Source organism: Convolutriloba macropyga, chromosome 9 (genome assembly GCF_964194025.1).
Source record: "Convolutriloba macropyga chromosome 9, txConMacr16.3, whole genome shotgun sequence".
Taxonomy (NCBI): Eukaryota; Metazoa; Xenacoelomorpha; order Acoela; family Convolutidae; genus Convolutriloba; species Convolutriloba macropyga.
In genome coordinates this window covers 57,357,089-57,370,141 of record NC_134476.1, presented here as the reverse complement: position 1 = coordinate 57,370,141, position 13,053 = coordinate 57,357,089, and the positions used below count along the sequence as shown (strand labels likewise).

Below are 13,053 nucleotides of genomic sequence, written 5' to 3'. Positions count from 1 at the left end.
ATAAGAGGGCTGCAATTAAAAGACTTTTGAGGAGAAATCCTCCGGCCTGACTATAAATGTCATTTAAAATTGTGCTGCAATGGGCTTCAATGCGATGACTCTGAGGAATTACCCTCCTAACCAAATTGCCATGTTAAATCGGACTGCAATGGGCTTCATTGGGAGGACTTTTGAGGAATCCCCCCTATCAATGAATGGAATGCAAGATGGTGTGCAATCGGCTGCAATGGCAGGACTTTTGAGGAATTACCGCCTCACTAAAATTGCCGGACCTTTTGCGTGTTTGCCCCCCCCTGTACGTTATGCGCCCACAGTTAAAGATCACGTGTCATTACATACTAAGTCATGAGGTAAAAATATGGCACGGGATTGCAATTATTATGTGCCCACTAAGCTGGGGGCACAAACGGAAAAGGTCCAAATTGCCAAGTAAAAGTGGGCTTTAACGGTAGGACTTTTGAGGAATTGCCCCCCCCCTGTCTAAAGTTGCCATGTAATAACTCCCGCTGACTAGAACTTCCATGAAGGAAGGGCTGCGATCATCTGCAATGGGAGGTCTTCTGAGGAATTACCCTCCTAACTAAAATCGATAAGTGAGGGTGGGCTGTAATGAGCTGTAAGGAGACGACTTTTCAGAAACATCCCCACTAACTAAAGATGGCATGTAAGAAGGGTGGGCTGCAATGGGCTGCAATGGGAAGACTTTTGAGGAATCAACCACAAACCTTACTGAAATTGCATTGTAAGGGTGGGCTGCAATGATAGGAATTTGAAGAACTGCTCCCTGATTAAAAACACTATTTAAGTGTGGGTTGCAATTGGCTGCAGTGCGACGATTTTTGGGGAATTAACCCCTCACTAAAATTGCCAAGTAAAAAGGGCTGAAACGTTGGGACTTTGAGGAATCCCCCCCCCTCCCCTCACAAGAGTTGCCATGTAAGAGTGGGCTGCAATGGGAGGGCTTTTGAGGAATCCCCCTATCAAAAATTGCCATGTAAGAAAGAGTGGTATGCAATGGGCTGCAATGGCAGGACTTTTGAGGAATTACCCCCCTCACTAAAATTTCCAAGTAAAAGTGAGCTGCAACAGTAGGTCTTTCGAGGAATTGTCCCTCCCCCCTTGTCTAAAATTGAGGAATTGTCCCTCCCCCCTTGTCTACCCCCACTGACTAGACCTTCCATTCAAGAGTGGGCTGCAATGGTCTGCAATGGGAAGTCTTTTGAGGAATTACCCTCTTAACTGAACTCTATTTGTTGAGTGGGCTGCAATGAGCTGTAACGAGAAGACGTTTGAGGAATAACTACCGTAACTGAAGATGCCATGTAAGGGTTGTTGGCTGCAATGGGAAGAGTTTTGAGGTATTAACCACAACCCTTACTGAAAATGCCAGGTAAGATAGGGTTGCAATGGGCTGCAATGGGAGACTTTTGAGGAATTACCCCCTCACTAAAAGTGCCAAGTAAAAGGGGGCTGCAATGGGCTGCAATGCGATGACTGTGACGAATTATCCCCCTGAAAAAATTGCCATGTAAGCAATTCTGCAATGGGAGGACTTTTGAAGAACACCCCATTAATAAAATTGCCATGTACACGTGGGCTGAAACGGTATGAATTTGAGGAACTGCTCCCTGATTGAAAATACCACGTAAAAGTGGGTTGCAATCGGAAGCAATGGGACAAATTTTGCGGAATTACCCCTCACTAGAATTGCCTTGTAAAATTGGCTGCAACGATAGGATTTTTGAGGAATCCCCCCACCTGACTAGAATTACATTCAATTGTGGGCCGCAATGAGAGTTCTTTTGAGGAATTACACTCCTAAAAAAACCATATGTTGGATTGGGTTGCAATGGGCTCCTATGCGATGACTGAGAAATTACCCCCTGACCGAATTGCCATGTAAGAGCGGGCTTCAATGGGCTTCATTAGGAGGACTTTTGAGGAACCCCCCTAACCAAAATTGCCAGGTAAGAGAGAATGGTATGCAATGGGCTGCAATGGCAAGACTTTTGAAGAATTACCCCCCCCCCCTCCTCCCACTAAAATTGCCAAGTAAAAGTGAGCTGCAACAGTAGGTCTTTTGAGGAATTGTCCCTCCCCCCTTGTCTAAAGTTGAGGTGCTACCCCCACTGACTAGAACTTCCATATAAGAGTGGGCCGCAATGGTCTGCAATGGGAAGTCTTTTGAGGAACTACCCTCGTAACTAAAATCTATATGTTGAGTGGGCTGCAATGAGCTGTAACGAGAAGACGTTTGAGGAATAACTACCGTAACTGAAGATGCCATGTAAGGGTTGTTGGCTGCAATGGGAAGAGTTTTGAGGTATTAACCACAACCCTTACTGAAAATGCCAGGTAAGAGAGGGTTGCAATGCGCTGCAATGGGAGACTTTTGAGGAATTACCCCCTCACTAAAAGTGCCAAGTAAAAGGGGGCTGCAATGGGCTGCAATGCGATGACTGTGAGGAATTATCCCCCTGAAAAAATTGCCATGTAAGCAAGTTCTGCAATGGGAGGACTTTTGAAGAACACCCCATTAATAAAATTGCCATGTACACGTGGGCTGAAACGGTATGAATTTGAGGAACTGCTCCCTGATTGAAAATACCACGTAAAAGTGGGTTGCAATCGGAAGCAATGGGACAATTTTTGCGGAATTACCCCTCACTAGAATTGTCTTGTAAAATTGGCTGCAATGATAGGATTTTTGAGGAATCCCCCCACCTGACTAGAGTTACATTCAAGTGTGGGCCGCAATGAGAGTTCTTTTGAGGAATTACATTCCTAAAAAAACCATATGTTGGATTGGGTTGCAATGGGCTCCTATGCGATGACTGAGAAATTACCCCCTGACCGAATTGCCATGTAAGAGCGGGCTTCAATGGGCTTCATTAGGAGGACTTTTGAGGAACCCCCCTAACCAAAATTGCCAGGTAAGAGAGAGTGGTATGCAATGGGCTGCAATGGCAAGACTTTTGAAGAATTACCCCCCCCTCCTCCCACTAAAATTGCCAAGTAAAAGTGGGCTGCAACAGTAGGTCTTTTGAGGAATTGTCCCTCCCCCCTTGTCTAAAGTTGAGGTGCTACCCCCACTGACTAGAACTTCCATATAAGAGTGGGCCGCAATGGTCTGCAATGGGAAGTTTTTTGAGGAACTACCCTCCTAACTAAAATCTATATGTTAGAGTGGGCTGCAATGAGCTGTAACGAGAAGACGTTTGAGGAATAACCCCCGTAACTGAAGATGCCATGTAAGGGCTGTGGGCTGCAATGGGAAGACTTTTGGGGAATTACCCACAACCTTTACTGAAATTGCCATGTAAGAGTGGGTTGCAATCGGCTGCAATGGGAGGGTTTTTGAGGAATTACCACCTCACTAAGTTTGCCAAGTAAAAATGGGCTGCAACTGTAGGACTTTTGAGGAAATCCCCCCTGACTAGTGTTGCCATGAAAAAGTGGGCTGCAATGGAAGGTTTTTTAAGGAATTGGCCCTCTCCCCCATTGTCTAAAGTTGAGGGGTTACCCCCACTGACTAGAACTTCCATGTAAGAGTGGGCTGCAATTGTCTGCAATGGGAGGTCTTTTGAGGAATGTCCCTCCTAACTAAAATCTGTATGTTAGAGTGGGCTGCAATGAGCTCTAACGGGAAGAGTTTTGAAGTATAACCCTCCTATCTGAAGATGCCCTTTTAAGAGTAGTGGGCGGCAATGGGAAGACTTTTGAGGAATTACCCAAAACCCTTGCTGAAATTGCTATGTAAGAAGGGGTTGCAATGGTTTGCAATGTGAGAACTTTTGAGTAATTACATCCTCACTAAAATTGCCAAGTAAAGGGGGCTGCAATGGGCTGCAATGCGATGACTCTGAGGAATTATCCCTCTGAAAAAATTGCCACGTAAGCGAGTTCTGCAATGGGCTGCAATGGGATGACTTTTGGGGAATACCCCACTGAAAAAAATTCCATGTACACGTAGGTTGCAACGGTAGGAAATTGAAGAACTGCTCCCTGTTTAAAAATACCATGTAAAAGTGGGTTGCAATCGGTTGCAACGAGACGATTTTTGAGGAATTACCCCCTCACTAAAATCGCCAAGTAAAATGGGCCGCAACGGGTGGACTTTTGAGGAATCCCCCCTGACTAGAGTTACATGTAAGAGTGGGCTGCAATGGGAGGTCTTCTGAGGAATTACACTCCTAAAAAAACTATTTGTTAGAATAGGCTGCAATAGGCTCCAATTCGATGACTTTGAGGAATCACCCCTGACCGAATTGCCATATAGGAGCGGGCTGCAATGGGCTTCATTGGGAGGACTTTTGAGGATAACCCCTAGCAAAATGTGCCATGTAAGAGAGAGTGGTTTGCAATGGGCTGAGGTATTACCCCCCTCACTAAGATTGTCAAGTGAAAATGGGCTGCAATAGTAGGTCTTTTGAAGAATTGTCCCCCCTTGTCTAAATTTGAGGGGTTACCCCACTGACTAAAAATTTTATGTAAGAGTGGGCTGCATTGGGAGGTCTTTTGAGGAATTAAACTCCTAACTAAAATCTATACGTTAGAGTGGGCTGCAATGGGCTGTAACGAGAAGACATTTGAGGAATAACCCCCCTAACTAAGGTTGCCGCCATGTAAGAGTGGTGGGCTGCAATGGGAAGACTTTTGACAAATTACCCCAACCCTGACGGAAATTGCCATGTAAGAGTGGTCTAAAACGGTAGGACTTTTAAAGAATTGGAGTTATAGATTCTATAGATATATGAGTTGACTTGTCGCCCCTGAGTTGACTGACTACCCCTTTCATAAGACAAGATCTCTTTTAAATGACCTTTTTAAAGAAAAACCTTCAAGCGGTCATGTAACGTTTACCTTGAATTCACCATAATTTCAAAGCGGAAGACCTGTTCTTGTATTCAGTTTTTATTTTAATCCTTCAAAGAGAAAGCTTTGGCAAATTCTCTGAAACTTATCTTCCAAACCTGCCTTAAAATCCCAGAGAGCTGGAAAACAAGCGAGATCGCCCCGATCTGCAAAGAAAACGACACAGCAGACATCAGACAGTATCGGCCAATAAATCTACTGATGAACGTCTCAAAAGTCTTCGAGAAAGTCATCTTCGAACGGCTTTACCCACCGATAGAAATATTTCTTTCTCTGACTCCCAACACGGTTTCAGAAAGAAACTATCAGCAGTCCTTCAACTCATCCTCTTCACAGACGAACTCCACCAGCAATGGAAGGACTTTTGAGAAATTAACCCCCTCACTAAAGATGCCAAATATAAGTGGCCTGCAATTGTAAGACTTTTGAGGAGAAATCCTCCGGCCTGACTATAAATGCCATTTGAAATTGTGCTGCAATGGGCTTCAATGCGATGACTCTGAGGAATTACCTTCCTAACCAAATTGCCATGTTAGATCAGGCTGCAATGGGCTTCATTGGGAGGACTTTTGAGGAATCCCCCCTATCAAAGAATGGAATGCAAGAGTGGTAGGCAATCGGCTGCAATGGCAGGACTTTTGAGGAATTACCGCCTCACTAAAATTGCAGGACCTTTTGCGTGTTTGCCCCCCCTGTACGTTATGCGCCCACAGTTAAAGATCACGTGTCATTACATACTAAGTCATGAGGTAAAAATATGGCACGGGATTGCAATTATTATGTGCCCACTAAGCTGGGGGCACAAACGGAAAAGATCCAAATTGCCAAGAAAAAGTGGGCTTTAACGGTAGGACTTTTGAGGAATTGCCCCACCCCCTGTCTAAAGTTGCCATGTAATTACTCCCGCTGACTAGAACTTCCATGAAGGAAGGGCTAAGATCGTCTGCAATGGGAGGTCTTCTGAGGAATTACCCTCCTAACTAAAATCTATAAGTGAGAGTGGGCTGTAATGAGCTGTAAGGAGACGACTTTTCAGGAACAACCCCACTAACTGAAGATGGCATGTAAGAAGGGTGGGCTGCAATGGGCTGCAACGGGCTGCAACGGGAAGACTTTTGAGGAATCACCCACAAACCCTACTGAAATTGCAATGTAAGGGTGGGCTGCAATGGTACGAATTTGAAGAACTGCTCCCTGATTAAAAAATACTATGCAAGTGTGGGTTGCAATTGGCTGCAGTTCGACGATTTTTGGGGAATTACCCCCTCACTAAAATTGCCATGTAAAATGGGCTGAAACTTTGGGACTTTGAGGAATCCCCCCCTCCCCTCACAAGCGTTCCATGTAAGAGTGGGCTGCAATGGGAGGTCTTCTGAGGAATTACACTCCTAAAAAACTATATTTTAGGTTGGGCTGCAATGGGTTACAATGCGATGACTTTGAGGAATTACCCCCTGAACGAATTGCTATGTAAGAGCGAGCTGCAATGGGCTTCATTGGGAGGGCTTTTGAGGAATCCCCCTATCAAAAACTGCCATGTAAGAAAGAGTGGTATGCAATGGGCTGCAATGGCAGGACTTTTGAGGAATTACCCCCCTCGCTAAAATTTCCAAGTAAAAGTGAGCTGCAACAGTAGGTCTTTCGAGGAATTTTCCATCCCCCGTTGTCTAAAGTTGAGGAATTACACTCATCCCTTGATGAAATTGCTATGTAAGAAGAGGTTGCAATGGTTTGCAATGGGAGAACTTTTGAGTATTCACATCCTCACAAAAATTGCCAAGTAAAAGGGGGCTGCAATGGGCTGCAATGCGATGACTCTGAGGAATTATACCTCTGACAAAAATTGCCACGTAAGCGAGTTCTGAAATGGGCTGCAATGGGACGACTTTTGGGGAATACCCCACTGAAAAAAAATTCCACGTACACGTAGGTTGCAACGGTAGGAATTTGAAGAACTGCTCCCTGATTAAAAATACCATGTAAAAGTGGGTTGCAATCGGTTGCAACGAGACGATTTTTGAGGAATTACCCCCTCACTAAAATTTCCAAGTAAAATGGGCTGCAACGGTAGGACTTTTGAGGAATCCCCCCTGACTAGAGTTACATTTAAGAGTGGGCTGAAATGGGAGGTCTTTTGAGGAATTACACTCCTAAAAAAACTATATGTTAGAATAGGCTGCAATGGGCTCCAATTCGATGACTTTGAGGAATTACCCCTGACCGAATTGCCATGTAAGAGCGAGCTGCAATGGGCTTCATTGGGAGGACTTTTGAGGATGACCCCTAACAAAATGTGCCATGTAAGAGAGAGTGGTATGCAATGGGCTGAGGTATTACCCCCCTCACTAAGATTGTCAAGTGAAAATGGGCTGCAACAGTAGGTCTTTTGACGAATTGTCCCCCCTTGTCTAAAGTTGAGCGTTTACCCCACTGACTAAAATTTTCATGTAAGAGTGGGCTGCATTGTGAGGTCTTTTGAGGAATTAAACTCCTAACTAAAATCTATACGTTAGATTGGGCTGCAATGGGCTGTAACGAGAAGAAAATTGAGGAATGAACCCCCTAACAAAGGTTGCCGCCATGTAAGAGTGGTGGGCTGCAATGGGTAGACTTTTGAGAAATTACCCCAACCCTGACTAAAATTGCCATGTAAGAGTGGTCTGCAACGGTAGGACTTTTGAGGAGTTGGAGTTATAGATTCTTTAGATATATGAGTTGACTTGTCGCCCCTGAGTTGACTGACTACCCCTTTTATAAGACGAGATCTCTTTTAAATGACCTTTTTAAAGAAAGACCTTCAAGCGGTCATGTAACGTTTACCTTGATTTCACCATAACTTCAAAGCGGAAGACCTGTTCTTGTATTCAGTTTTTATTTTAATCCTTCAAAGAGAAAGCTTTGGCAAATTCTCTCAAACTTATCTTCCAAACCTGCCTTAAAATCCGAAAGAGCTGGAAAACAAGCGAGATTGCCCCGATCTACAAAGAAAACGACACAGCAGACATCAGACAGTATCGGCCAATAAATCTACTGATGAACGTCTCAAAAGTCTTCGAGAAAGTCATCTTCGAACGGCTTTACCCACCGATAGAAAGAACTCTCTCTCTCTCTCTCTCTCTCTCTCTCTCTCTCTCTCTCTCTCTCTCTCTCTCTCTCTCTCTCTCTCTCTCTCTCCCTCTCTCTCTCTGACTCCCAACACGGTTTCAGAAAAAAACTATCAGCAGTCTTTCAACTCATCCTCTTCACAGACGAACTGTGCCAGCAATTTGGACCGAAAAAATGCAATGACATTCGTACACTGTATGTTGACTTCAGAAAAGCCTTTGATAAAGTAGCGCACAAAAGACTCATCCAGAAGCTTGAGGACTTTGGCCTCGGAGGAAAGCTACTCCAACTGCTCCAAAGCTATCTCACAAACCGAACGCAACGCGTCAAAATTAGAACAAGCCAACCAAAGACCAGAAATGTAACCAGCGGAGTAACTCGGGGATGAATTTTGGGGCCTCTGATGTTCATCGTCTACATTGACGATCTCCCCGAAGAAATCTCAGACATCCGGCCCTCGGATACGCGGATGATTTCAAAGCAATTACCCACGGTGAGCACGAATGCGAGACCACTCTCGGGGAAATACAGAAATGGTGCAAAGCAAATGCTAGCCATATGGACCTAAATGTTAGCGAAAACAAAACTCTCCTCATCAGAGGGGATGTAGCCGAGCGTGACGGGGCAGGTCTGGAAACCGTTGCCACCCAAAAAGATCTCGGAGTCGTAATATTTCGAAATCTCTCTTGGAGCGCAAACTGCCAACGTAGAGCAACCAAAGCGTGGAAAACCTACACACTCAAACGAAATGTTTCGAGCAGAACCTCAATGGAAACGAAACTGAACGCGTAAAGAGGATACGTAGTGCCCGTACTCACTTACGCCTCCCAAGTCTGGTACCCTTCGAAGACTGACATGAAATCAATCGAGAAGATCCAGCACAAGGCCACGAAGTGGATATTCGGTGGAAACAATGAATACCATCAAAGACTCGAAACACTGAAAACGCTCCCACTCTCCATGTACATGGAAATGCACGATGTCCTCTATCGCCTCTGAATCCTAGAAGGCAATTACTACGTCCCCGAAGACTAACTGCCAAAGCGAAAAGAAAATGAAACAAGACAAAAGCAGGAATTTGAATTCTCCAAACATCGACTACAGAAATCAGACGAAAACTTCTTCAGAGCCGCAAAGCTATACAAGTAGAACAACGGAGAAGCCAATGACGAAGAAACTTCTGACAGAGATGTAATAAAACTACTTCCTTAGAAGCTACAACGAACTCGACAGCTGCACCTGGAGACTTCTATGCAAATGTGGAATCTGCAATCCAATGAAAAAACTCGTGCCAAACGAAAACTGAAGAGTTTACACCCGTGGGCTCCGACCCTAAATACTCTCCTACTACTACTACTACTACCAGTTCCCTATGTGTGCTATATATATATATATATATATATATATATATATATATATATATATATATACAGAAAGAAACGATCAGCATTACTTCAACTCATCCTCTTCACAGACGAACTATACCAGCAACTTGAATCGAAAAAATGCAATGACATTCGAACTCTGTATGTTGACTTCAGAAAAGCCTTTGACAAAGTAGCGCACAAAAGACTCATCCAGAAGCTCGAGAACATTGGCCTCGGAGGAAAGCTACTCCAACTACTCGAAAGCTATCTCACAAACCGAACGCAACGCGTCAAAATTGGAACAAGCAAATCAAAGACCAGAAATGTAACCAGCGGAGTACCTCAGGGATCAATTTTGGGGCCTCTGATGTTCATCATCTACATTGACGATCTCCCCGAAGAAATCTCAGACATCCCGGCCTTCGGATACGCGGATGATTTCAAAGCAATTACCCACGGTGAACACGAATGCGAGACCACTCTCGGGGAAATACAGAAATGGAGCAAAGCAAACCATATGGACCTAAATGTTAGCAAAAGTAAAACTCTCCTCATCAGAGGGGATCTAGCCCAGCGTGACGAAGCAGGTCTTGAAACCGTTGCCACCCAAAAAGATCTCGGAGTCGTAATGTCTCGAAATCTCTCTTGGAGCGCAAACTGCCAACTTAGAACAACCAAAGCGTGGAAAGCCTTCTACACACTCAAACGAAATGTTTCGAGCAGAACCTCAATGGAAACGAAACTGAACGCTTACATAGGATACGTAGTGCCCGTACTCACTTACGCCTCCCAAGTCTGGTACCCTTCGAAGACTGACATGAAATCAATCGAGAAGATCCAGCAAAAGGCAACAAAGTGGATATGCGGTGGAAACGACGAATACCATCAAAGACTCGAAACGCTGAAAATACTCCCACTCTCCATGTACATGGAAATGCACGATGTCCTCTATCTCCTCTCAATCCTAGAAGGCAATTACTACGTCCCCGAAGACAAACTGCCAAAGCGAAAAGAAAACGAAACAAGACAAAAGCAGGAATTTGAACTCCCCAAACACCGACTACATAAATCAGACGAAAATTTTTTCTTCAGAGCCACAAAGCTATTCAACATCATCAGTAGGACAACGGAGAAGCCAATGACGAAGAAACTTCTGACAGAGATGTACCAAAACTATTTCCACAGAAGCTACAACGAACTCGACAGCTGCACCTGGAGACTTCTATGCCTGTGGAATCTGCAAACCAATGAAAAAACTCGTGCCAAACGAAAACTGAAGGGTTCCACACCCGAGGGCTCCGACCCTAAAGACTCTCCTACTACTACTACTACTACTACTACATATATATATATATATATATATATATATATATATATATATATATATATATATATATATATATATATAGGTGCTTTCCTCTCCACATGTGTGCTATATATATATATATATATAGGTGCTTTCCTCTCCACAGCTTGGAGTGCAGCATCCGGCTAAGTGCTACTCATCATCCCCTATTTTCCGACCTACATCCATCGTTGCCGGATGGTGTACGCGGCCCTTTACTAACTGTGTGCATGGGTTTTTATATTCAGTCAAATCTCAGCTCGGTCGTGTCTACATATCTTAACGCTACGTGAATTCTTCCATTTTTAGGCTTCGAAAATGAAGTTTCAAAACGGTAGTGATGAAATTCTGCTGAATAGAAACTATTATGTTAAATCACGAGATGGTGTGTACCGTACTGCAGAAGTTTTGGAAACTAGAGAAAGCGTCGATGCGCCAGAAGAAGGTGAACTTGCAGGACTTTCGCAGCTGCAGTATTATGTGCACTATAGTGGATTAAACAGGCGCCTTGATGAATGGGTGGACAGCAAAAGAATTGATGTTGCTCATGGATGCATAGTAGATGGCAATTTCGAAAACGATTTTGCACAAATTTCAAGTGACGATCCCTTCAGAAAAGTAAGGTTCTTGAGCTTCTTATTGGCATATCTGGCGTTTTATTATCTGAAATAAAATTGCATCGAATACTGACAACTGAGTTTTAAAGTGTTATGGCAATAATAATAATAATAATAATAATAATAATAATATAGACTTTAGAGTAAACTCAGGGGTTCTTTAGACCCATATCAATTCAATCAGTCACAGTTTGAGTAGTTTTAAGTCGTTTCTGTACAGAACAAGTACCAATAGGACATCCACATCTGATATGCCAAGTGCAAGAAGTCAGTTCGTTGTAGTATTCCAGAAAATATTCCCAGTAGATGTCTGATAGTCGGGTTTTCAGAGTTTCTGTGTCGTGAAATAAGTCAATACTGATCCGAGCAAGATAAAAATCAGCATTGAATTTTAATCTGGGGATTGTGTTATATAATCAAAAATTGACGTGTTATATGATCAAAAATCAAAGCCATGTTACAGGTTACCAGAAACTTGAAAAGGAAACACGATGAAATCAACCACATTCAGAAGCCATACACTGAAATGGACCCTGCATCGGCTGCGCTGGAGCGAGAGTACGAGAGCTTAACAAAGGTAAAGTACATCGACTGTGTGCAATTTGGAAAGTACGAAATAGATTGCTGGTATTTTTCTCCGTACCCCGAAGACTATGGAAAATGCCCCAAGTTATGGATTTGCGAGTACTGTCTAAAATATACGAAATGCGCTACAACGTACAGAGTGCATCTATACACATGCAAAGCGAAGCAGCCGCCGGGTGATGAAATTTACAGAGACGGAAATATTTCAGTTTACGAAGTAGATGGGAGTCAGCACAAACTATATTGTCAAAACCTTTGCCTCATGGCAAAGTTGTTTTTAGATCACAAAACGCTTTACTTCGACGTGGAGCCCTTTTTGTTCTACGTTTTGACGGAGGTCGACAAATATGGTGCGCATGTAGTCGGCTATTTTTCAAAAGAGAAAGTTTCACCTGAAGGCAATAACGTCGCATGTATTATGACGTTGCCCCCTTTTCAGAGACGAGGTTTCGGAAAATTTCTAATCAGTTTCAGTTATGAACTCTCAAAACGTCAAGGGGTAATAGGATCTCCGGAAAAACCGCTTTCAGATTTGGGCAAGCTGAGCTACCGAAGCTACTGGTTGTGGGTTATTCTCGACAAACTCGGTAAGAATAGTTTGTCGATTAAAGAATTGAGCCAAGAAACGAGCATTGCACAAGCCGACATTGTTTTGTCGCTACAATCTTTAAACATGGTGAAGTACTGGAAAGGTCAGCATGTCATCTGTGTGACACCCAGAGTAATTCAAGAACACAGTTTGCATTTTCCAGCTCCAAAACTAAATGTAAAGAGTGAGCTGCTCAGATGGAATCCCAACAAGCAGAACATGGCATTAACCAGTCGATCTAAACTACACTAACATTGTTATTGTTTTGTATGGCTTTGTTAGTTATTTTCGCGTATGTTTCGTAATAAAAAATATTTGACTACTGGATTTAATTGTTCCGACTCCACCTTATGGGGGAACTATATGTTCATCTGGGTTTGTTACAATTCAAAGAATTGGAATTGTACTGGTGAGCTTTTTTGCTACTCGATGGCGTGTTTTAAATCAATAATTTTGGAGTGCATTTGAAACAGGAAATTCTGCAGGTGCTGAAATTTATAGTGATTTGATTGCTGGAAAAATTTTGAGAGCGAAGAGAGATCGGTTTTTTGCCCATACCGCTGCTTTTGA

At 43.4% G+C, this 13,053-nt stretch overlaps 1 protein-coding gene across 1 annotated transcript; it reads left to right on the top strand.

Moving 5' to 3' along the window:
* The first annotated feature begins 10,971 nt into the window (after positions 1-10,971).
* LOC142345487 (histone acetyltransferase KAT8-like) lies at positions 10,972-12,810 on the top strand. The gene is made up of 2 exons (XM_075397553.1): positions 10,972-11,310; positions 11,773-12,810. The coding sequence occupies exons 1-2, from the start codon at positions 11,011-11,013 to the stop codon at positions 12,733-12,735; spliced, it is 1,263 nt and encodes a 420-aa protein (XP_075253668.1). The 5' UTR covers positions 10,972-11,010; the 3' UTR covers positions 12,736-12,810.
* The last annotated feature ends 243 nt before the right edge of the window (positions 12,811-13,053 follow it).

Bases quoted from the DNA above. Each gene is read 5' to 3' on its own strand.
- LOC142345487 (XM_075397553.1), top strand. From the start codon at position 11,011: ATGAAGTTTCAAAACGGTAGTGATGAAATTCTGCTGAATAGAAACTAT. The intron at 11,311-11,772 runs GTAAGGTTCTTG...GCCATGTTACAG, and splicing joins GTGACGATCCCTTCAGAAAA to GTTACCAGAAACTTGAAAAG.